General features: G+C 40.7%; 1 protein-coding gene and 1 long non-coding RNA gene across 2 annotated transcripts; one reads left to right on the forward strand and one right to left on the reverse strand.

Annotated features, from left to right (window-relative positions):
* Positions 1-6,119: 6,119 nt before the first annotated feature.
* On the forward strand, positions 6,120-16,308 carry LOC133524900 (uncharacterized). Its single transcript, XM_061861060.1, has 2 exons — positions 6,120-6,206; positions 15,646-16,308. Exons 1-2 carry the CDS (start codon positions 6,159-6,161, stop codon positions 16,306-16,308), a joined length of 711 nt encoding a protein of 236 aa, XP_061717044.1. The 5' UTR covers positions 6,120-6,158.
* LOC133524910 (uncharacterized) lies at positions 11,496-16,141 on the reverse strand. Its single transcript, XR_009800483.1, has 2 exons — positions 16,005-16,141; positions 11,496-15,610 (listed from the first exon to the last, which is right to left on the reverse strand). It is a non-coding gene; the product is annotated as an uncharacterized LOC133524910 (long non-coding RNA).
* Positions 16,309-26,466: the final 10,158 nt, after the last annotated feature.

A 26,466-nucleotide genomic window follows, 5' to 3' on the forward strand; every position in this document is an offset into this window, starting at 1 on the left:
AGGAAAAAAAATCGTGCTAGTTCCGTCGGAGCGGAGGTCGCGGCGCGCGTGTCGGTCGGCCGGCTCGGCGGCCAGCCCAGCGGCCGGCCGACGCGACGCCGGAGGTGCAGCCTAGACGAGGCCGAGCGAAAAAGATGCCGAATACACCGCCCGTAGGAAAAAAAATCGTGCTAGTTCCGTCGGAGCGGAGGTCGCGGCGCGCGTGTCGGTCGGCCGGCTCGGCGGCCAGCCCGGCGGCCGGCTCGGCGGCCAGCCCGGCGGCCAGCACGGCGCGCACATCCGACGCGACGCCGGAGGTGCAGCCTAGACGAGGCCGGAGTAAAATCCGCAAAGCACCATATAAAACGCGTTATAGGCAATAGTCATTTGACATTTGAGGAGATAGGAACTTTATTTGCGCAAGTGGAAGCGATTCTTAACAGTCGTCCCTTGTGCCCCATGTCTACGTCCCCTGACGACCTCCTTTCCCTCTCTCCAGGGCACTTCTTAATCGGAAGACCACTGACTGCACTGCCGTCGCCTGTACTGGAGAATCGCCAGGAGATGTCTCTTCAACGTTATGCCAGAATAGAAAAAATACGCCAGCATTTTTGGAATAGATGGCAGCGAGAATATATTTCCGAATTACAAGAGAGGACCAAATGGAGAACAAACACTGCCAAACTTAATGTGGGTGACTTGGTTCTGCTCCATGAAGATCACGTGCCTCCGCTATGCTGGCGCCTTGGCAGGGTTACGCGCTTGTTCCCGGGAGCCGACGGTGTTACCAGGGTTGCAGACGTAACCACTACGAAAGGATGCGTACGACGACCACTCGTTCGCCTCTGCCCTCTACCATCACCTGAGGACTTGAAGTTTTGAAAGGCTGTTCCTTTCAACGAGGCGGGAAGATGTTCAGACCCCTGCTGCGTTTGCTGTGAGATTCAGTGCGCGCGAGTGATTTTGCCGTCAACATTGAATAGGCGCTTACTGCACCGCTATTAATAATTTTTATATGTCTACCCGTCCCTTGCACTTTTTCATATCTACCATGTAAGACGTTCATCGTCAATTAAATAGTTTAAAAATATATTTTTGGGTTTTAATAGTCATATTAAGGCTCCGTAATGTACACTACGATACATTAATTGGTGGCCCATGAGGGGCCATGATTCACTAATTTTACAGCTTTTAACTAGAATGAGTTTCCGTACTTAAATTAAGTATCCCATTTATATATATTGATTATTTTAGTAATGCCTTTTTAGTAATTTCTTATGTAATACATAATTACATACATACTTAAATCCTGTATATAAGTTATTTAAAATGTTTCTCTAGTTTTACAGTAATTAATGGTTACATGCATAATTTCGTTTTACATGATGATATTTCAGTCTTATGGAGAACCATTTGGGACGCGGTGGCGGATGGTCGTGCCCGGAGCGAACAAAGGAGTCTCATAAACGCGTAAAAATCCCAGCATAGCACTGCCCACCCATCGCCGGATGCTAGTGCAACCGCAGCACAAGTACCTGAGTGCAGAGGCTCGCTAACCAAAGCCCTCGCGACGCGCGTTTTCTCAATTCCAACCCTTCGTGACAGTGTTTATATTAAATATACCAGTGCAACCCGGGTCACATAATACTTCCGTTAAACTAAGTGAGAAAACAATAGAGCTCGCAAAAACGTTGCATGCGGCAACTGTCCGACCGACGGTCCAAATTCCTTACGCGATCTAGCCACACTTTGAATAAGTATATAGGCATATACATAGGCATTTACTCAAGGGTGTGTAATTGCGTATCGTCAGTGCGTCCATCAGGGTAGCAAGTACATAGGAGCGGTTTGGGCAACCCAGTGCCCTCGTGACATCCGTCTACTTACATAATTTCGGTTCCTCGGAAAATTGTTCATAAATAGCCCTTATAGTGAATCGTGATCAAATAATATTACTGTGTACCTCTTAGTGAAATTAGTCTAGTGCGTGTGGCCCGTGCCCGCAACCTGCACCCTCCGCCAGCTCGGCGGCACCTACGACCTAGTGCCAAGGAGCGGTGGCTGCTGCCGGCTCCGTCAACACCACAGACAAACCGGTGAGAACGTTCCATTATTGTTCAGGCCCAGTATTAATATCCCAAGTGCATATTAGTATATTCTACGTAAGCTAAAGTTAAAGCAAAGGAGTCGCGACTAAAGCCTAACCCTCAATTCTAACAGATCTGAGACTCCCATAAAGACTGTGCAACTCTTGATTTGACTACATGACAGTACTCGTATAGGCATAATCCCAGTTTTAATCGAGTCAAATGTCATACTAAAACTGATAGACCTCCGCAGAATGGATACTAGCCTATTTAACATCCAAGAGCCAGTATTGTGTCATAGCGTGTTTATATTACAGTAATTTACGTATATTACAGTAACGTAAATACCTAGTTTCACCTAATCCTGAAGTGACGCCTCAATTTGTTAATCTTAATTTACGTATCTGTCATGGACCAAGTGATTAATGTGGGCATTATTTATAATGCCCGGGCATTATGAATAATGGCAAGCTATATCGGGCCAAGTGATAAATTATTATCTGAACTTCATTATTTATCACATTGTCTGGTCATTATCAATATTGCTACGTGGTCGTTGGGCAATTTGATAATAAACATTGGATGAGGTGCGAGGAGGAAAATAAACGCGTGACACGCGTTGACCAACCAGAGTCCGCGATAGCAACGTGCGGACGTCAAATGATTCACTGTTTACTGTAAAATGCTCACTGTTTTTATTTAGTTTTGGACTGAATTAAAACCGAATACGGATGGACGCGGACGGATCTTATTTTTGTAATTTAGTTTCGAATTATAGTAAAAACCAACTTAATTTGTTTTACTTCCCTTTCCGGGGATTTGAGGTGGCCATTTCTGGCCCTTTTTGGCGGCGCTCTAACAATCGCTTGGAGACTCAGCGTCTCCTAGCAGGAGAGTCCTGGCAAGTAAGTCTTACAGATGGGGGATGGCTGCTGGGGAGCGGTAGACGAAGCTGGGTACGCGCAGTTATAGCCCGTCTCACTAACTCCTCCGTGTGTTGCTCCGTTGTGATGCCCCTGTGTGGGCTGTGTGACCCCTAGGTATTTTGCCATGTGCTGCCCCTATATCTCCTCGCCTAGTAGTTGCTCGCATAGGCTGCTCTCGTGAGGAGCGTCTCCGTCTTGGTGACGTTCACCTAGAACCTCCGTTTGGTCAGCCACTCAGGTAGGACATCAAGCTAGCGCTGGATCTTCAGTGAGGCGTGGGTTGATGTGATGGACGACGCGTAGTACGCTGCGTTGTCTGCGAACAGACCCAGCTTGACGCGGCCAACCATCGAGATATCATCGGTGTACCAAGGATAACAAGATGGCGACAGATAGCTTTCTTGTGGCACTCCCGCGAGGTCAATTGCCACATGAAAGCGTCGGTTGGTGAGGAGTTGACAACGTGTATGACTCGACGTGGGGCCGATGATGTTGACAGCTTTGGCTTGAAGGCCCTCATGCCAGACCTTGTCGAACGCCTTCTCTGTGTCGAGGAATACTGCGACGACATGCTTCTTCAGGTTCATCTTCTCAACCAGTGTAGTGGTTAGCTACATAAAAAAAAAAAAAACAAAAAAAAACACTGGGTAGCCTTCCTAACGCACGCCTCAAATCTCGTAGACCTATCTGGTCAGACTCCCAAATCCAGGGCCCAGTATGTTCCTACTAATCTGGAATGGATGGAAAACTGGAACTCGTACTGCACACAAACTCAGTTTTCCAACAGTATCGAGATCAATCCAACAAAATAACCACCCGGTCTAGACGAGCCACGAAAGATCTGAGTTACAGTGAACAGAATAAGGTCCGACGTCAGCTGCTGTAAACACAACCTCCACAAATGGGGTTACAAACCCTCACCAAACTGTGAATGTGGCGCGCCAGACCAAACAACTACGCACATTGTGGAAGAATGCCCCAAGAGACGTTTTTCGGGAGGCATGAAAATCTGCAATAACTACGGATGCCAGGGATTGGCTGTCAAACGTATATATAGCTATAGATGTACATATAAGATTAAACGCTGAAAATTTGATTTCAATAAAGCCTTACGATAATAATATTACAGCCAGATCCTTGTCACTTGCTGCTGGAGTTGGAGCTACGGCTTCAGGAGCTGTGGACTTCGTCTTCTTTTTATTTTTCTTTGTAGCCTTTTTCGTGGTGTTGGTGGCCGCTGGTTGGTCTCTTTCGCCGCCTTGAGTAGGGGCGTTCGCCAGCGCCATCAGGGAGGCGGGCGCCGACTACTCCGCCGTGGGTTTTGCAACGCTAGCTGCTAGCTGGCTAGCGTAGCCTCTTACGGACCGTGTGGGCGTTCATGCCCACCTTCCAATTATGGGCCTCTCTCAGATACACGGGGCATCTCCTGTTACTGGCTAGATGAGAGCCCGTGTTGTTGGCGCATATAGAGTGCTCTTCTATTGGCCTGCGGCATTTTGTTGCTGGATGAGGTCCGCACAATGGACGCACTTTTGCGGACTATGACAGTCCTTCGGATGGTGTCTGAAGCCCTGGCAGCTGTAACACTGTGGTGGTCCAGATTTCCCCCTCCATGCTGGCGTTTATCTGCTTGATGTGCTCTACAGAAAATCCGAGGTCCACGCAAGCGTTCTTGATTTCGTCTAGTTGCGTGTCTGCTGGTAAAGCTTGGAGCGCCACCTTCATCTTCTTCTCCAAGTCTAACTCGTAGACGTTACACTCTACGGCATTGTCCAATTTTTCGAGATGTTTGAACTCCGTACGGTACTCCTCTTCTGATTTGGGCTCGAACCGAAAGCCTGTCGTCACCGGATTGGCGTTGACGGTTCGGCCCGTGACCAACTCCACGGTGATTCCCTTGACCACCGCTACCCAGTTAAACAGCACCGGCGCCACGATGCTGGAGTACCGGATCTTCTAGGGTTGTAGGGGTTGTTGTTTTGTAGCAGCACCTTTAGGCTTCTTCTGGGTTATATTTCTAGTTGGATAATCATAGGTAAATGCATCTTAGGAAACGAAGGAATTTTACGTTCACTTTAATGTTAAAATTAGAAATAATAGTATTGAAAAATGTTTTTTTATTACTTTGCCCAATAGGTGAGAGGTAGTATGTATAATGCCCGGGCATTTTAATTATTTGCATTTTTATTATCACATTGCCATCTCAAAATGGGCATTTTTCATAATGCCCCGGCATTATGAAAAATGCCCAATTTATCACTTGGTCCATAACATATCTAACCTATGAGCCCGTATTGTTTCATAATACAATATAGTCGCACTACTTACTAGCAACGAAAGCACACCTCATAGATTACATTAGTTATATGCCTAGTTTCATCTAATACTGTAATGACGCCGTAATTTGAAAGTCCTAATTTACGTAACCTACTCCACGCGACAGTATTGTTTCACAGGCTTCACAGCGCGATCATCTTGCACTAAGCAACGAAAGCAGATCTCATGCCCTAAGTTAGTCATATGCCTAGTTGCACTTAACCCGGTAATGACCCCTTAACCTGTTAGTACTAATTTACGTATCTTATGCCTTGATCACACGTACCGAGTAAACGGGCGAGACAGTGCTCTCGGCCGAGCACTCGGGCGAACGAAGCGGCGAGTCAGTAGCTCGGTGGACGTTCTATCTGCTAGGCCGAGTGCCCACCCTCCCGCTTCCCCGCACTGTCTCATTCGCTCGCTCGGCAGGTCTGAACGCGCACTGTCTCGCCACTCGGTCGTCACATTGCGACATCGCCGCGCGCGCCATATATTAAGATAATTGTTGTTTAAATCTACTAAAAATCTAATAAAATACAATAACACCATGTCTTCTAATAACAAATGGGATGTCGAAACAATTATTAAATTTATACAATTATATAAACTACATCAGTGCCTGTGGAACTTTCAATCTCCGGAATACAAGATAAAACAAAAACGGGATGCAGCATATAAGTCCATAGTTGAGGAAATGAATATCTCTGGATTTGGTGCGATAGAAGTTAAAAATAAAATAAAAAATTTAAGATCGACCTACCAACAAGAAATTAAAAAAATTCAAGACTCGAAGAAATCTGGAGCGGGGCTCAGTAATGTGTACACTTCTAATATTAAGTGGCTGAAAGAGATGGAAGAGGTCTTTTCAAAGGATTTAAAGAAAAAAGTTTATGAAAACGTAAGTGCTTTTTATTATGTTACTTTTTATGCTAAGTATAATGTAGGTATTTCTGAAATTAAATTGCTTAAAATTATGAAATCATTCTGTTTTGCCACGAAACGGCACCTGCCCCACTGAAGAACTCTGCGTATTTATCTCGAAGCTCCCTTGCTATACGTGCTGCATTGTTGGTGTTATGATTAGTGATACTTTGCAAATTAGCTTGTAGTTCTTGTCTCCAAGTCCCCACAATAACGGATCCCGAATCTATATCTTCTTGATCAACACAACCCTTTGGAAAGTAAATACCGGGACTTGTGAGACGTAACCAATTATGCAGAGCACAAGAGGCGAGAATAATTTTATCGGTGGTTACGTCACTAGTTGGTATGGGCTTTTGAAAAATTCGAAACCTGCTTGCCAGAATGCCAAACGCATTTTCGACAATTCTTCGTGCTCTAGAGAGTCTGTAGTTAAATATTTTTTGTTTTGTTGAAAGATTTGTGCCACTATATGGTTTTAATAAATATGTTTTTAGTGGAAACGCATCATCTCCAACCAAAAATCCTCCTTTCGGTAGCAAATTATTGTTATGTTATCGTAAGGCACGTTTCACTGGGTCATTGTGAGTTGAGTTATATTCAGAAAGTAATAGAGTTTATATTTGCATGGATTGCGTGATTCGGCCGAGCGTAGTATTCAACAAATTCGCACGTCTAACTTATAGCATTGATGGCTCGGCGGTATAACGTCGGACTAGCAATCATATGGGCGGGGGTTCTAACCCCGGTGGCGCATCATCTTTTTCTAAATTTTTAAGGATATTTTTCTTATTTATAATAATGCATTGAGTTCGGCAAGTCATTCCAGCTCATGTCTTTGAAAGATAAATACGTTTGGTGTGTGAACAATGTACCCGCCATAGACGTTGAAAGTGCAAATGTTGAATTAGATTGCAAAATGCAATCACAGTTTGTTAACTGAGTTTTATGTTTATTATGGACATTATTTATTGTTTTGTTTTGTGGGTGACATTACAACGAAGGGGTAAGTGCTAGTGGCTAAGCAAACATAACGCTGCTAAAAGGGGACTGGCATAGTTAAAGTAAATCCTTTGTTTTAGCCTGTGGAGTGTGGACATGCCCTTCAAGCTTTGGTCGAATATACAACCACGAGCTTAGATAAACCTAGTTATCATGCTAGCCGGCGTATTTTTGGAATAGCAGGATTCCCGACCCTCCACGGTTAAAACTCCTCTTGGCGTCCAACACCTAATTTTAATTTAGTTATAGGATTATTAGCATTTAGTTTCCGTCTGTGTATTTAGAATATAACGTAAATTGGTCACTGTCGTTTCATTATCATCCCCCGGCTTCAACACGTAACAAATAGCGCCCAACGTTAAAATAACAGTGTTTGAAGGGGACAAAACGGCGGTTGACGATTTGAATGTGTTATGGTGTTTAGTTTAGATGTTTTTTTTTTAAATTCTTTTTAGAGTAATTTATTATTAGGATTAGAGTAATTTGGGAGTTGAGTTGTAATTAGTGCGTTAATTTTTGTGTTATTGTTTTTATTACTATTTGTTCAGTTTATTTCTGAGTATTTCATTTATTTCGTTTTGTTTCTGATAATTTGGTACCTGTGAGTAAAATTAAGTGTAGGGTAAAAATATTACTATTTTGTTTTGTGTTTGTATTAACTTAGTTTTGTAGCTTGGAAATAAAGTGTAACTAGATATTAGTTTTAGGTTGAAATATATTAACAGTTTCGGCACTTGCAATTATTACAAAAAAAATTATCGTAATTTGTTGTGTATGTAAGGATGGATCCTAATTATTTACTAAAGGATGAGCTGGAATACGAACTGGAATGTCGGGGCGTTGGTATTCAGAGTACAGTTCCGGTTTTGAAAAAGATTTTGAAAGAGTTGATGCAGGTGGAGCAAACAGCTGGGGGTGCGTCACATGGGGGTGGAGCTCCAGTCCAGAAGGTTTTGGATGTTTCTTCTGAGTTAGATAAGTGTGCTACGAAGTTGAGTGTTTTGGGAACTTATATTGCCGAGATAGTAGGGAAGCCAGATAGGACATTGTTTAGGCGACTGGTGTCCAGACTGTATCATGTGCAGGGTCGGTTGATGTCGATAGTTCAGGCGGCGGAAACAGATGGTACTCGGAAAGAGGCACTTCAGCAACAATGTCAGGGGTTGTGTGACAAGTTAGAAGGACAAGATGATATAGTGGAAGAAGAAAATTTAACAGAGAAGGATATAGAGACTTTACAGCAGACATTAGGCAATTTAGGGGTCCAGATTGTTGCGGACATCGACAGTGGAAGAAGAACTTCCGAAGCGTAAACTGGTTCCAATATATGGGGGCTTAAGTTCTCAGGGACAAACATGAGTATCAATGCTTTTTTAGAACGGGTTGCGGAACTTAGAGATGCGAGGAATGCAACAGGCGTTGATTTATGGCGGTACGCGATAGATTTCTTTGAGGAGGACGCTTTAATTTGGTTTAGGGCTAATAAAGAATATGCAAATGATTGGGAAGATTTAGTCGTTTTATTGAGGCGGGCGTTCCAAAAGCCGTTTTATCAGGAGGAATTGTTGGCGGAAATAAGAGCAAGAACTCAGGGTCAGGAGGAGTCAGTATTAATTTACATGGCAGTCATGCAGAACATGTTTAATAGACTCCCATGTAAGATTACTGAGTCTGAAAAGATAAACATATTGTTGAGAAATATTCAGCCATACTATCAACGAGCGGTGTGCAGGGATCATTTTAGTTCAGTATCCGATATGGTTAATGTTTTAAGGATTATAGAACGTACTAAAATTAGTTGCGATAGTTTTGAGGAGCCTAAGACTTTAAAAAATACCCTAGAACCGGACTTAGCACACAAAGTAAGCAGCAAAGTGGTGAGTGTAGCTATAGGTCATAAAGACATAATGGAAAAGGAGGCGGTAGCGTCACTACAGGTCAAACCGGGAGTGGTCAGTAGGCGATGTTGGAATTGTCGTGAGTGTGGGCATCTATTCCGGGAATGCAAGATGGAGAGGCAAAGACTATTTTGCTACAGGTGTGGCCGGTTTGGGATCATTTCGAAGGACTGCCCCTGTAAGGGAAACGCTTCAGGGGAAAATCCGAGTCCTGCCCATTAGATTTTCCCCGGTGTGAAGAAGCTACGGAGTGGCAGGAGTGGTTAGCGGTTATTAGGAGATATTTTTCGCAACCAGATGATCACCTGTGCCCTATAATTGTAAAAAAAGAAAATGACAATAGGGATTATGTGAGGTTAGGCATTCTACAAAGGCAGTTCGTAGGATTGCTGGACAATGGTGCGAATCGGACTGTTATAAATCCTGCCTTTGCAGATATATTGTCATCAATAGGATTGAAAGGGTACAAGATTGCACCAACCCAGGTGAGTACGGCTGATGGATCGGTGCATAATCTCAATATAGTGTACGACATACCAGTATCATTTGATGGACAGTTTAAGGTGATCGCTGCTAAGGTAATGCCAATGTTAAGTCATCAGCAGACCTCGGACAGGGTGAGCTGTTTTAAGAGTTTGCATAATATGGACATACCTACGTAGTCATTCAATGGCAGATGTGATGTAATTGAATAACGAATTAAATTATTCTATTTAGATCTTTACATAACTAGCAAAACAAATTAATTGTATAGCAAGCCTCTTTAAATGATAAGCATATTATTACATATATCCATATGAAAGTAATATAACTGATATGATATCATACCTCTTTAGATAGACAATAACTCTATTTAACGATGCCATATTTAACATTGAAATATCATGACAAAGTCATTAATGTCATTCTAATGTTCTGTTGTGTTATTTTAATTTGTGAGCAATTTGAGTTTGCTAATAAAAAATAAATAATTAAGAAGAGAGATTATTCCGAATTTGAGTATGCCGAAATATAAAGCAAAAACAGTTCTTAAGTGGATTGAAAATGAACCTGACATGACATATGACGGTAATAAAAGTATTTTTTGTGCAAAATGTAAAACCAAAGTGACAACTAAAAAAAGTAATGTGCAAAGACACATCAAGGGACCAATGCACAATGGCAATTATCGAAAGTTTGATGAGGATTTCAATCTCAATTTAATTCGATTCCTCATTTTGTGTAACATACCATGGTCACAAATGAAGAACCCGGCTTTCAAACAGTTTTTTTCTAAGTATTTATGCTGCCAGTGTGCAAACCAACCTACACTCCCGAGTGAATCATGGCTGAGGAAAGTTTATTTGGATAAATTGTATCAGAAGCAAATCAGTTCAATACACGATAATCTATCGAATGAAAAAATATGGATTTCTCTTGATGAATCAACCGACTCTTTAGGGAGATATATAGTGCATTTTTTAGTGAAGCCATTGAATTCATTTAACAGACCATATTTAATAGCCTGCAAAATATTATCAAAAGTTAATGGTCAAACAATATCTGTATTCGTGATGGACACTCTGAAAAATATGTGGGGCGAATCTTATGACTACAAAATTGGAAATGTTCTGGTGCTAAGTACTGATGGTGTTGCATACATGTTGCTGGCTGGCCGAATTTTGAAAACTTATCTGCCTAATTTGAAACACGTTACATGTTTGGCACATGGGCTAAACCGCGTAGCCGAAAAAATACGTTCCCTGTATCCAGATGTGGATTTGCTCATTTCAAACGTTAAAAAAGTATTTTTAAAGGCTCCTAATAGAATCCGCATATTAAAGGATAAATATCCTAATATGCCCCTGCCTCCAAAACCAGTGATTACGAGATGGGGAACTTGGCTAGCGGCAGCAGCATATTACGAAAAATATTTTGACGAAATAAAAGTAGTCCTATGGGCATTGAGATCGTCAGACGCAATGTCGATAAGAGTGGCGAAAAGAATTATACAAACTGAAAATTTACGAAATAATCTAAAATATATTGTTGAGAATTTCCATATAATTGAATATGCCTTAAAAAAATTACAGGAATCTAAAATATCCGTCGTAGATAAATTTTTAACGTTGGACCAAGTGAGAGCTGTTATAAGCTGGTCTTCGTCTGCTTCTGTCAGTCAGAAATTAGAAGACGTCATAGCTAGAAACCCAGACTTAGATCTGTTTAGGGACTATGCTGAAAAAATTTCGGAAGGAACAGATGTGGACGGTATTTTAATGTACAACTTCACTCCGCTCACTTCAGTGGAAGTAGAAAGGTCTTTTTCCATCTATAAGTGGATATTAAACTCAAGAAGAAGTGCGTTGAAAATTGAAAATCTAGAAAAAATTATAGTTCTTTATTACAATAACCAATAACAAAGAAAAATTTGAATAAATAAATAATACTTACTCGTTTTGTACATAATGCACTGTCATTTTTGTTTAATTATTATTCATGAATTCTTTTTAATATTTCATCTTGAGGCATATCTATATTAACATCTACACTTGACATTAATGACGTAAAAACGGCACACTCTGTCCGAGGTCTGGTCATCAGATGATATTGGGTAAAGATTTCTTTGAAGAGTTTGGTATATCATTACAGTTCAGGGGAAATAAAAACGAGGTAATGAATTTAGGTGACGTCCCCGTGAATAAACCGGTCATTGTTTCTGGTGAAGATCTAAACGTGGAACAAAAAAAAGAATTAGAGCAGATAATAAGACGTATGCGATTAGAAATTGGTAATGGGTTAGGTAGAACATCGATATTAACTCATAGTATTGATACTGGTGATGCTAAACCGATTCATCAGAAACAATATAATTTTTCATCAACTGTTAAGGCAGATATCATAAAAGAATTGGATAAGATGTTAGCGGATGATGTAGTGGAACCATCTCATAGTGCATGGGGCTCACCAGTTCTTATCGTTAAAAAGCCTAATGGGGATAATAGGCTGTGTCTTGACAGCAGGCAGTTAAATCGAGTAACAAAACGTGATACGTATCCACTGCCTCGGGTAACGAACGTGTTAGATAGTTTACGTAATGCTAGGTTTTTAAGCACGATTGATTTACGATCGGCGTTTTGGCAGATTCCGTTAGATGAGAGCAGCAAAGAGAAAACTGCTTTTGCTGTGGGGGGCAAGGGATTATTTCACTTTAAGGTCATGCCATTTGGACTCGTTAATGCCTCACAGACGCAGCAAAGGTTAATGGATGTATTCTTTCAGTCAAACGAAGATAAGGTTTGGGCATATTTGGATGACATCGTTATTTGTTCTACGAGTTTTGAGGAGCATATACAATTGATAAATAAGGTGTTGGAAATTCTCAAGAAAGCAAATTTGACGATAAATGTAGATAAATGCAAGTTTGCCCGCTCGAGCTTACGATATTTAGGGTACATAGTTGATAAGAATGGGCTGAGGACAGATCCTGAAAAGGTGGCAGCAATCATTAACTTTCCTAGGCCACGAAATTACTCAGAGTTAAAGCGATTCATCGGTTTGGCCAGTTGGTACAGAAGATTTGTCAAAGACTTTGCCATGGTAGCTGCTACGCTCCATGACCTTACAAAAGGGAAAAAGAAGAAACAACTATGTTGGACCAAAGAGGCAGAAATGGCATTTTTGAAAATGAAGACCTTACTTACCACGACGCCTGTTGTGACATGCCCGGATTATTCTAAACCCTTTACTATCCAATGTGATGCTAGTAATAGCGGGATTGGCGCGGTTTTATGTCAAAATCAGGGAGATGTTGAACTTCCGGTCGCGTATTTAAGTAGAAAACTTAACGAAAGGGAAAAGAAATATTCAACGTCCGAAAGAGAACTGCTGAGTATGGTATTTGCAATTGAAAAGTTTAGGCCATATGTTGATGGAGTACATTTCACAGTTGTGACTGATCATAGTGCGTTGCAATGGTTACATAAGATGAAAGACCCGCACGGTAGGTTAGCAAGATGGGCCATGAAACTGCAGCAGTTTAGTTTTGAGATAGTACAGAGGCCTGGCAAAAGCCACGTTGTACCTGATGCATTGTCACGGGGTTCGATTTGCAGCACTACTCAGGAAATAAATATTATTGACATTTTAGAACGCCACAAAGATGATTGGTATAGAACTAAGGTAATGGAAGTACAAAATAAGACATCACACGAGTGGAAAGTCATGAATGGATTGTTGTACAAAAGGATAGAGTTAAGTTCGTTTCCGAGCCAGGAAGATGTTTGGAAATTGTACGTGCCCGAGGCATTGAGAAGTAAGGTCTTCGCAGAGTGTCATGACATTGAGACGGCTGGTCACTTGGGTATTCGTAAGACGTATCTAAAAATAAAACAAACATATTTTTGGCCTAATTTGTGGGAAGAAGTGAAGCAATATGTAACGAAATGTGATACGTGTGCAAGACATAAGGTGTCGCAGCAAGGCCCATTAGGACTCATGGGTGAGCATAGGGAGGTTACACGGCCATGGCAAATAATATCGTTAGACTTGATGGGTCCATTTCCAAAAAGCAAATCAGGCAACACTATGTTACTCGTGATTACATGTTGGTTCAGCAAATTTGTGCTTCTCTTTCCATTAAGGACCGGAAAGGCAGAAAAAATATGCGATATACTGGAAAGTCAGTTATTGCTATATGGTGCACCTAAAGCTATCATATGTGACAACGGTCGTCAGTTCTGTTCACAGCTGTTTAAGGATTTGGCGATGAAATACAATAGCAAATTATGGTTTACGCCGAACTATCATCCCCAAAGCAATCCTACTGAGAGAGTCAACAGAGTGGTAGGCACTATGATTTCGACGTTTGTAAAGTCAGGGAAACATAACATGTGGGATGTCAACCTACCTCAGATTGGTAATGCTATAAGAACTGCAGTACATGAAACGACACGACACACTCCTTCGTACTTGTTTTTGGGCAGAGAGACCCGTGTACCGAATGTAGATCGGCCAAATTCAGTGCAGTTTTTACAAAATAAGGATAATGATTACCCGATAAATGTATCGCCGTATATAGAGAATCTCCAGCAACGGGAGGAAATCTATGAATCTGTTCGACGAAGGTTGCGGCAGGCACATGAAAACAGTCGGCAGGTTTATAACAAAAAACGTAGAACTCATACTTTTAAGATAGGGGAGATGGTATACAAAAGGGCTAAATGTTTGTCAAACGCTCCGAATAAGTTCATGGCAAAACTAGCTCCTAAGTACGATAGGGCTATAATAGTAGACAAGCTGTCAGAGACTATAATGCGTCTAAACAATGTATACGGCAAATGTATAGGTAATTGGCATGTTAAAGATCTCAAGCCTATACATTAAAAAAAAAAAAGTTTTTGTTTTTTTTTTGTTGAGGGAGGAGGAATATGTTATGTTATCGTAAGGCACGTTTCACTGGGTCATTGTGAGTTGAGTTATATTCAGAAAGTAATAGAGTTTATATTTGCATGGATTGCGTGATTCGGCCGAGCGTAGTATTCAACAAATTCGCACGTCTAACTTATAGCATTGATGGCTCGGCGGTACAACGTCGGAGTAGCAATCATATGGGCGGGGGTTCTAACCCCGGTGGCGCATCATCTTTTTCTACATTTTTAAGGATATTTTTCTTATTTATAATAATGCATTGAGTTCGGCAAGTCATTCCAGCTCATGTCTTTGAAAGATAAATACGTTTGGTGTGTGAACAATGTACCCGCCATAGACGTTGAAAGTGCAAATGTTGAATTAGATTGCAAAATGCAATCACAGTTTGTTAACTGAGTTTTATGTTTATTATGGACATTATTTATTGTTTTGTTTTGTGGGTGACATTACAACGAAGGGGTAAGTGCTAGTGGCTAAGCAAACATAACGCTGCTAAAAGGGGACTGGCATAGTTAAAGTAAATCCTTTGTTTTAGCCTGTGGACATGCCCTTCAAGCTTTGGTCTAATATACAACCACGAGCTTAGATAAACCTAGTTATCATGCTAGCCGGCGTATTTTTGGAATAGCAGGATTCCCGAACCTCCACGGTTAAAACTCCTCTTGGCGTCCAACACCTAATTTTAATTTAGTTATAGGATTATTAGCATTTAGTTTCCGTCTGTGTATTTAGAATATAACGTAAATTGGTCACTGTCGTTTCATTATCATCCCCCGGCTTCAACACGTAACTTCTCAAGATCACTACGTAATTGGCTGTTTTTAAAAATCCCCCCATCCGAGTTTCTTCCGTTTGCTCCAATATTTACATAGCGAAAACAATAGTCATGATCAACCACAGCCATCAAAACCACACTGTTGGTACCCTTGTAATTAAAATATTCACTTCCACAATTCGGTGGTGCTAGAATTATCACATGCTTCCCGTCTATAGCGCCATGGCAACCAGGGAAATTCCACCTAGTTCTGAAACCTGTTTCTATTTCTTTCCATTCTTCATTGGTCTGCGGTACCTGAAACAATAATTTATATTCATTTTATTTTACAGATTAGTCATTCCGCTAATGAAGACACTGGTCCTCAGGACAATAGCCCTGCTACCTCCTCACACTCAAACAACAACCAGGAAGTACCAGCTATTACATCTGATCACCAGCAAGTACCAGTTACTGTAACTACGACTACTACCTCGGCGACTATTACCAATACCATAAATACTGCGAGAGGTAAAAAGAGGGCTAGAGATATTTTTCAAGCCGTTTCTGATTTAAAAAAGTTAAATGAAGATGTAAATTCTGAGAAAGAAACTGTATTTGATGTTTTTGGAAGGAGTGTTGCATTGCAACTTAAGAATTTATCGACAGATAATGCTTTACTAGCACAAAACAGAATACAGAATATACTGACCGATTATGGGATTAAAGAACTTAGACAAAGTACTGCATACCATTCTTCTTCGTCTAATCGCAGCGACCAAAGGCCGTCTTCTGTACATTCAGACACCACTTATGCTAGTTCTCAAAATACATATCATCATCAATTTCCTGAAAATTATGATGAGGATTATGCATCGCAAATATCGCAATCAATCTTAGCTGCATCTTCTCCAGTACATAATGTCAACAGTCCGCCAAATTCTGTGAGTACCAATGACATTTTAGCTAATGCGATGTATGCAGCTTTTCAGACAGACGGAAGACAACAAATGTAATTTTCAAATAAATAAATAAATATTGTTATGTTTTATTTATAGCATGTAAGAAAAAAATACGTACCTTTAAATAATTCTCCAAATAAGTAAATATTGCATCCATGACTTCCGGTATGAACGATGATATTGCAGCCCGAGACACTCTGTAAAAAGCCTGCAAATAACGGTAGCTCATCCCAGTCACCAAATAGCATAACGCTACTTGTAGATTCGTCTTTGCATGTATAGCTTCTCTCATGACAGTATCTTGCTTTTGTATCAATGGAGTAATATTTTCTAACAATGTGTCAAAATGTTCTACATCCATTCTCAGAAGCATTCTAAATTCAGTAGGATCTTCTACCCTTAATTCTTTAAAAACAGTGTTCGTAGCGCCAAAATCAGATCTTCTCAACATCCATGGTCTAGTCCAAATCCGGCGCTGCTCGTTTTCCAACAATTCCTTTAATTCTTCCATTAATAGTGGAATGAGTAACTTTGTATATTTTCTAATTAACTTTTTACGGTCCATCGTGCCCGAATCTCTCAATAGAACTGAACTGACTGTCCTAATTTGAAAACATGTCTGAACAGTTACTCGCTTACATCACTGTCTCGGCCGAGGGACATTTTACTGTCTCGCCCGTTTACTCGGTACGTGTGATCAAGGCATTAGTCTACGCGACAGTATTGTTCCTAGCACGAAGTTAGTCATGTGCCTAGTTTACTTGGCTGCGACACCTTTTTAGTCCTAATTCACGTACCTAATCTAAGCGTCAATATTACTTTCGCGCGACCATATTGTAGTAAGTCACAAACCAGTGTTGGCTCCAAGCGCGATTTAGATTCCTAGCTTCATCTAATCCCGTAGTTTATTGTTAGAAAAATAAATAAAAATCATTGATTGTTAGAAAGTGAGTATTAGAAATGATATTCACATACCTCACACATTTAACCTAGGTAGCCGACCACCTATAAACCAGCGTTGGCTTCTACCGCGACTGCTTGATATTATGTAAGGAAAGCAGATCACCTACTACTCTACTTCAGTTATATACCTAGCCTCAACTTGTATTAGTGACGCCGTATCCTGTTAGTCTTAATACTGCCAGCTTTAATTAGCGGATTTAGTTTGGTACCGCTGCTACCTTATCAAGGCATCTATAGTTTATAGAATAATTAACACGCGGCCAGCATATAACGCAAGTTTACACCACAGCATATAACGCAAGTTAAGTGTATTCAAGACAACCAATAATCATAAAATACACGAATCATAAAATACACTATATTATAACTGACACAACAATAACATCTGGTACATACTTTACACACTCATAACCCGCAGGCATATTTACTCCCAGGAAATCCCTGAATATCCCCATCTGCCGCTCGAAAAAAAAGAGGTTTCTCACGGAAACTATCTCCTCAGTTCAAACAATATACCTAAAACGTGTGCACCCACCATAAAACAAACCAATTACCTCCCATAAAAAACGCCGACTACAAAGCCAGAGAAATTATTTTAAATAATAACAACGCAACTTATTTGAAACAAGAGTCACATCTGGCCCCATTCATAACATTTCTACAAAATACGGCCATTAACAACACAACATTACCAAAAACCCCATTGACGGCCAGGAAAGTTTTTGTCTACTGATACCACTTTACTATTCACTACTTCTACCCATGTATTTACTATAAGTATAAAGAATAAGAATAACAGGTTAAAATAAATTAAACTAAGAACTTGTACCTAAGTTGCATGTCATACAACTAAGAATCTAGCTAATAAGTTTAACTAAAACCCATAACATAAGTACATAAACTATAAGCCCTCGCCACAACATACTACCCAATACTATATAATTAATTTACATAAGTACACTCACGCCCTGAGGCTCAACGCCACTACGCGGGCTATCAAACCAAATACCTAAACGCACTATTACCCCCAGCACCAAGTGTTAGTAAATAAGATAATCGTATTACAGAAAGTGACTAACAAAGATCTTAACTACCTTTATATACTTAAGTTGCGATCGTAGTACAACCACATTGCAAACATACACAGCCAGTCACTGTCTAAGTTTCATTATACGGTATACTATTAAAAAGCCACATAGCTACTAAGTTAAATAGTGTATATATGTATAAGCGGATAGATTTTAAGCCCCCTCCACAGTATTGCCCGCCCTAGCAACAAGAACCATCTCAGAAAAACAAAGGTCTGAACCATATACCTATTACATTTATGTAACACAATTACACTAAGAATACGTACGGTTCTACGCTAAGCCGCGTGCCATAGGTAATAATAATAAGAACCTAGCTCTATAACTAGAACAAGTATATACCTAATTATATCATAAGCCACAGCTTATTACCAGAACTAGACAGAGAAACCAACATGGAGAACGAAGCCCCAATCGTAAGAATACAAGGAGACGGTAACTGCCTATACCGCGCACTAGCTCACCAAATAAACGAGTTATATGACCTAACATTCGACCATCAAGCAATCCGACGGGATCTCGCTCGATATGCCGAAGACAACCAAAGCGATCCAAAGATGCACCTAGCAATTATGAGCAACCTGGACTCATCGGTACGAACCACAGAACTCATAAATTACATAAAATCACAATACCAAGACGGTACATGGGGCGGTACCGATATATTAATAGCGGCGGCGGAATACTACGGCTTAAATGTGAAAATATTTCAGGGATCACCATTACGAGAAATAGCATGCTTTACTCCTAAGATACCGAACGACGCGATAGGAAATATAGGCCTTATTTTTAGTGGAAATCACTATGACTGCTTTGAAAGCCATCTAGGAATACTCACCAGAGACATAACACCAAATGACTTAAGTCTCACGGCTGGAACCAGCACCCCAGAGGAGATACCAGACGCGACCGGCTACGGCCTTACTCGCCCTAGGCCGCACCACACCATCCAAAAACATACAGAAAACATAAACGTGGCCACATGGAACGTAAGAGGCGCTGCGACACAGAGTAAGAAACGTGAAATTGATTCGCTACTAGAAGAAAAGTCAATACACATCGCATGCTTACAAGAAACGCACCTAAAAACCGGCACGTTTGACTCAAACCACTACACGTGGAATCTAAGTGGAAATAATAATAAAAGAGGCCTAGCCATACTTATTAGAAAAAACAGCGGCCTTAAACTAACTTGGTCAAAGGCAAACACAAACAATATGGTAGCGTCGATAGATACAGGTAACGGGTCCACACTATTCATCGTAACAACCCACTGGTCTAACGCAACATCTGCTGCAGCAAACGACCTAACCCGCCTCTTGCAACTGTTAGATAAGAAACCGAAGAACTCGATACCTATCATCCTAGGCGATTTCAATGCACACATAGGCCACAAAGATATAGCCACACTTCGTGACCAAAGGCAAATTGGCAGAAACCTGTGGCACGAGACAACCAACTGCAATGGAGAGATCTTATTAGACCTGATTCACCGAGAGAAATTCCGACTAGACACATCGTTTGGTCGTAGAAGCTGCAAGCTAACTTGGAGATCAGGCAAGACTATGTCACAAATTGACCATATTATGACTGAAGCAAGAAATCAACCTATTTTTAACTTCATCAAAGGGGAATACTCAAGCCTATCCGACCACAAAATTATATGGGGAAACTTGAAACCCAGAGAAGTCATATCCAATAAGAAGTTTTCTTACCAGTCACCCAACGAGAAACTAACAAGCGAATTCAACTACAGGACCCTAAACTACGAACAACTACAAAACAGTACAACAATCAAAGAATACCAACTATGCCTAACCGAATTGACTAAAAAGAGCAGAGCGAAAGGACCAGCACCACTGCCATGGGAAAACATCACAAACATCATGAAAACTGCAGCCAATAAGACTCTAAAATACCAACCAAACTACTCCAAGGAACGAAAAGAGGCGCTAACAAATCTACAAAAGGCCAAATTTCAAAATAAACGCAACCCCCTAGACCCCTCAGCCCGAAACAAGCTTAAAGAATGCAGACGACGCTTACAAGAAATCGAAGCCGCTGACGACGAAAAAGAATGCCGCACTTTCTTCAGGGGGCTAGCCAAAACACATCCGTCGATGAGAATGAAAATAACCTACGATTTCTACAGGCGGCACAAGCAAAAAGAAAGGCGGCGGATCAAAAACACCTTTATTCCAATATCAAAGTGGGAAAGAGAACTCGACAATATGGAGGGGCCCTTCATTGACGAACTCATCGATGAGGACCCGTTAGAACTAGGAGATGTCCCCCACAATGGAAGACATCGACAAAATCCTTAGCCAAATGCGAAACGGCACTGCTCCCGGTATTGACCAGGTGTTCACGGAGTTATACAAGGCAAACACGCAAGATCTAAAGTCCGAGATTTTAGATCATATAAAAACGGCTTGGATAAAAAATATCCTTCCGTCCACTTGGACACAATCAGTCCAAGTACCCCTACCAAAAAAACCCAACCCGAAAACGGTAAACGACTACCGACGCATTTCAATTTGCACCACAGGCTACAGAATATACGCCAACTTTCTCCTAACGAAGCTAGATGAAATAACCAAAGAACTAGGCAACTACCAAGCAGCCTTTCTGAAAAATAGATCTACAGACGACCACATGTTCACACTACGTCGCATCCTTGATGAAGAATGGAGAGCTGGTAATAAAACCTACGTCCTCTCGATCGACCTAGAAAAAGCATTCGACACAGTGGACTTAAACGCCCTCAGAGATATTTTACTGAGCAGAACGAACAGAGCTATGACCAATAGAATAGTCAAAGCGGCCATGAACGAATCGACCTGCATAAAATGGTTCGGTCAGCAAACCAGGTGGATTAAAAAAGGCAAAGGCGTCAAACAGGGGTGCCCTCTCTCTCCTAGGCTATTTACTATACTAATGGACGACATAGTTGTAACTCTTGAAGATGAGCTTACCTTCTTGAAGCTTAATCAGGACAAATAAATACAATTACCGATCATACTAGCTTTTGCTGATGACGTAATTATAGTTTCCAATTGTTTACAACACCTGGACACCATTTACACCAAGGCCAAAGCCTTATTCGAAACGGTAGGCCTTAGAGTAAATGAAACTAAAACTAAATTATTGGTACGAAACCCATTAAATACGGATCAAGGTCAAAGAAACTTCATCACACTCAGTAACACACCAATATCCCCAGTGAATGAAATTAGATATCTAGGGACTTACATCACGTCTACTCTATGTAGAAACAACACAGTTCACAAGCGATGCAAGCAGGCTGTCCGGAACGCCAAGATCCTCACAAACTTCATCAAAGAGTCCCGTATGCAATGGCAGATCACACGTCTGCTATATAAAATGGTCATCGAACCCACCATCACATACGGGCTCAAATGTACGGCCTTAACCAAAGCCAATAGATCTAAACTCAGACGATACGAACGAATAATCCTAAAAGACATGATAAATATGTCAGGAACAATGCCGAGACCCGGTAAGGCTCGTGACATACTAATCGGCAAAACAATAACTAAAAGAATAAAATGCCTCCGAATGTGCTACCTAGGACACATCCTTAGACGCCCAAAACCGCACCTTCTAGAAGCCGCATATAGCTATAAAGCCAGTAAACTTAAAGTCGGCAGACCAATCTACACATGGGTAAACTCACTAACACAGGACATGGAGTATTACACCAGGCACCCCTCTGAGTGGCTCAACATGGCAAACGATAAAGGCGAATTCATCAAAGCAGCAAGAGAAATATATCAACTGGACGAAACCGACAGCGAATCAGACGAAGAAGAACCAACCTGCCGAATCGACGAGCAAACCACATCGCAAGGTGATATCGACCTTGCGTGATACAAGATTTTACGAAGACCCACACGGAAGCGACGAGCAGCATATCACCAACGCTCTCCCTCGACGACATAACCTACCCCACCTGCCTTCCAATATTGGCTCTAGGCTGCATAGCCGGCTGATTATAACTATCCCTCTCCCATCCCAAGAGCGTGTCACTCCCCATAAAATTACGTCCCCCGGTATGCCGGCTAGACCGGAGCAGGCATGTCCCTGGCCGGGAGCGGCGTCTCTTGTCTTGTGTCTTGTCTTGACATGATGATATTTCAGTCTTATGTGAAGACACTTGTCTTCCTATGAAATTCTCTGCAATCCCAGTCCATGTAATACTATCGCACATTTAGTTAATGGTGTCAATGAACCTTTTGTGAATATATTTACTTCCCAACCAGCTCAGTACAAACAAAAGCATTTCTTTATGTAATTATATGCCCCTATGTCTCTACTTAACGATGGCAGAGGACATCTGTCTCGTTTAAACCTATTTTTTCCAAAGGTTACTTATCACTTTTTCACATCTATCAATAAGGATATTTAGACATAAGGACATCATCGCTATCAAAAAGGCGTTTTGTACTAAGTTACAATAAAGAGTTTTTCTTTAAATTGGTATTAACTCTGGAATAAAGCGAAATCCAGAAAAGTTTATATGACATTTAGTCTCTAAATATGATCAGGAATACACTGTTAAAATCTTTCGGGTTTCTTTGTGTTACACCGTGTATACCAAAGTGTATTTCAACAGGCAAAATCTATAAGTACACCACTACAATTGAAAAGATTAATTAATGCAGAAATATGTTATATTATCCTTTAAGGCACATAACACATTTATCTGAATTCAATGTAGAATTCATCAAATCAGCGTCGCTGCAATGTTGAGTGTCAACCAGAAAGAAAGTGATTCCTGACCCAGTGCACTTATGAACATATGTAGCTGTCGAATTGAAAATTTGAATCACCACATGAAGAACAACCAAATACCAACAAATATTAAGTCCAAAGTATTAAACACTTGTATCCTTCCTTACCTCACATATGGAAGTCAAACATGGGCCCTAACTGCTAAAGAAAGGAAAGCTCTCCAAGCTTATCAAAATAGTATGGAAAGAAGCAAATTTAATGTAAAACTTAGATATAGTATAAAACTGGAGGACATTAGAAAGAAAACAAAAATAATCGATATAAACCACACTATGAAAAGACTAAAATGGAAGTGGACCGGAGACATGATCAGAGACAAAAGAGAAAAAAAAATACCATGTTGTGATGTACCACCAAGGGATGGGAAAAGGAATGATGGTCGACAAAAAATGAGATGGGAAGACGAGTTCAGGCAGGTAGCTGGAGCCATGTGGAGAAGATAGGCTCTAGACAGAGACACGTGGAGGAATATGGTAGAGCCCTATGCCAAGAACATTAAGAAAAAGATTGCCGTATTTTTTAAGTAGTTTCAAAATATTGTACTGATGTTGATTGCGAAATTAGGTGACGTTTTTGCTTATTATATCTAAAAGTATTATTTAAACGAGTAAGTTTGTCATTCGATTTATTTCATTTACACAAACACGGGCTACTCACAGAGTAAGGAAACAACGATAGAAGACGAAATTTCTGCAGGTCTCATCGCGAAACATGCGGAAGTGGAAAATCGAGTGACGACCTACCTATACATTGTTGGTCATTGCCTTGGTGATTTTGGCAGTACTGATATTGGGATACATCATGCTGTCTTGCAAAAAAGGGTCAAGACTTGGATTATAAAGCAAGCGGGCGGACTTCAGGGTCCTGGTTTTCGCGGCCCCTGGCCAGCAAGGTCACATGCAGGCGGCGGCAGGTTGCGTTTAACCTACAGGTCGATCGGGCTTGTCATTGCAGTGTGTGTGTCTCGTTCGATTAAGTGCGTGGAGTTGGTTCGCGAGTGCTGTTTTCGGAAATGTTCTTGCGCTTTTGATTTACTGTTTTCGACTTATGTTTTATAGTATCTTTAGTTTTTTATTTCTTTCTTTTTTGTAAGGGGAGGGAATACTGTAGTGTACACATTAAGTTAGGTGCAGTCAGTATTACCTTGCCCGCACTGAGTGATGTACCTCTGTGCTAAAACATAAATCTGTGTTCATATTTACAGTTTATTTACTGACTATCAAGATCCTATTACAAGTTTACCACAACTATGACAAAGCTACCACGTTATATGAAGAAACCAGACAAGTCTTCAAAGAATTGGGCATGAATATACGAGACTGGATGTCAAATGATAAACATATTTTTTGGAAACTATTGCTGAGCCACTAAAAGCACCACAAAAGGGCCGAATAAAGGTTCATGGCCTTATGTGGAACGTGGGAAAGGATAATTTAGAACTGAAATTTAATTATAACTCCTTAGATTTCCTACTTATTCTACATGCAAATATATTCTTTTAACAGCTCTGCGAGATGAAGATTAAATACTCATACTGTTACAACATTTATTTCTAAGGGGTCCTAATATAGAATATTCGTTTTTAATAAAGAAAACAAGTCACTGTAATTACAAACTTTATTTTAAGAAAAAATAATTTTTAATTAGTGCAAGCCTTAGGGCCTGATACAAAGATCTTAAAACGCTACCTCTTAACTACAAAAAAAAACTCCCGGCTAGGGAAAAAGAGAGCAAAGGTGGGTCTAGCGGTTACCTACGCTTATGGTTGAACACTCTAGAGTGCGTTATGTTACTAGTTGTTATTAAATTTACTTAAAGTTGGGCGCCGTACAGAATAATAGGATTTTGGAAGGATCTGACCTTTTATGGAGAGTTCAAAGAATGAGATCACCGCCGCCACGCCTCAGGAAGCTCTAGTACAGGCCTGGGGTAGCACACGCCGAGCAGCGGCATGGTGCCGGGCAACACAAGGTAGTAAGTAGTACGCACTCAAGCGAACTTGCAATTAAGCTGTAGACCTCTTGGTGGAAAAGAGGCCCGCAGGACTGGTATGCATCGCATGTCAACACTCACGAGATCTATAAATCTTGGGGCTTTACTGGCCCTTGAGGTATGCCGCCAATGCTACCGAGATCGAACGGGAGATTGCTCCCGATGGAAACACAAGAAGCCAGTATCGGCTTCCGGATTGATACAAGAATGTCTCTTTGACTCGACATCTTGACGGAAGATGGAATGACAGACGGAACGACGGGGTTGCCAGAGTCCAAACTGGCTAGTGTGAACAATACATGATGTGACAGTAAAACGATTTCTTTCTTATTTTGATTCCTTCTCCTTTGCTTAAAGCTGAATTAATACAAACGCGCAGACGAGTAAAATAATATTTTGAAAACAAATTTATATTAGGTACGACCGGCGAATAAAAAACCCATAAAGGTTGGAAGACGCACGGAATTATTTTTTAAAGCTCTCATTTCGAGCCACGTAGGTCGATAATGCGTTGCGCGAGTACGTCTATTCCTCGCTAGATAGCAGTAAGAGTTCCAAACAAACAAGGATCGTATATTTATTTTAATATTAAAGACGAGGAAATGAAATTTTGTTGTTACAATACATAAATGGTCAAAATATTAGATAACCTTAAACTGAATAGAGATATTGAAATACCACGACATGTAGGAAATATATGATGGAGAGGGAGAAAATAAGATAGCATTTCTTATGGCAAAGGCCAAGACAACACCCTCAGATGATCAAAAGGATTTGAAAAGCAGGCTGATGAAATATGTCAAACCAAGCATAGACTTACCCATACAGAAACAACATTTGTGGACAGACGGTCTGGTTGTACCTACTTGGCTGGATCAAATCGAATAAACTGCTATCTCCGTTTATTACTCGTCCTGTTAACGAAATCAAGGAGAACAAAGATTTCGAATTTCGCTAGGTAAATACAAATCGAAACCCTGCTGATTTTGCTACTCGGCCTGAGCCGTGGGAGAGTAAAAAGGGATTATGGTTCAATGGGCATGAATTTCTTTCCAAGGGACCAGTTCATTGGCCAATTAGTACAAAATTTTAAGTTTGACAAGCCTTTCTTGTGACTGGGTTTGCTTGGACATCATTGATGGTGTCAGTAGAGGATTGTGAGAAGGACATACTTGATATTCGACTCGATTTGGATCTTGATGGCCATACAGCTCAAGAACATGAACATGCTATCCAGGTAGGGACTGATATTAAAATATAATTAGTAATATAATTAAAATATAATAGATAGTAAAATCCACTACTAGTGAAGTACATATAACAGCTCCTACAAACAATTTATATTTTTAAAATT

This window comes from Cydia pomonella, chromosome 14, assembly GCF_033807575.1.
Source record: "Cydia pomonella isolate Wapato2018A chromosome 14, ilCydPomo1, whole genome shotgun sequence".
Lineage (NCBI taxonomy): Eukaryota > Metazoa > Arthropoda > Insecta > Lepidoptera > Tortricidae > Cydia > Cydia pomonella.

Excerpts from the sequence above, each read along its gene's own strand:
- LOC133524900 (XM_061861060.1), top strand. The coding sequence starts at position 6,159 with ATGGAAGAGGTCTTTTCAAAGGATTTAAAGAAAAAAGTTTATGAAAAC. Across the intron at positions 6,207-15,645 it reads AGAAAAAAGTTTATGAAAAC|ATTAGTCATTCCGCTAATGA; the intron begins GTAAGTGCTTTT and ends TTTATTTTACAG.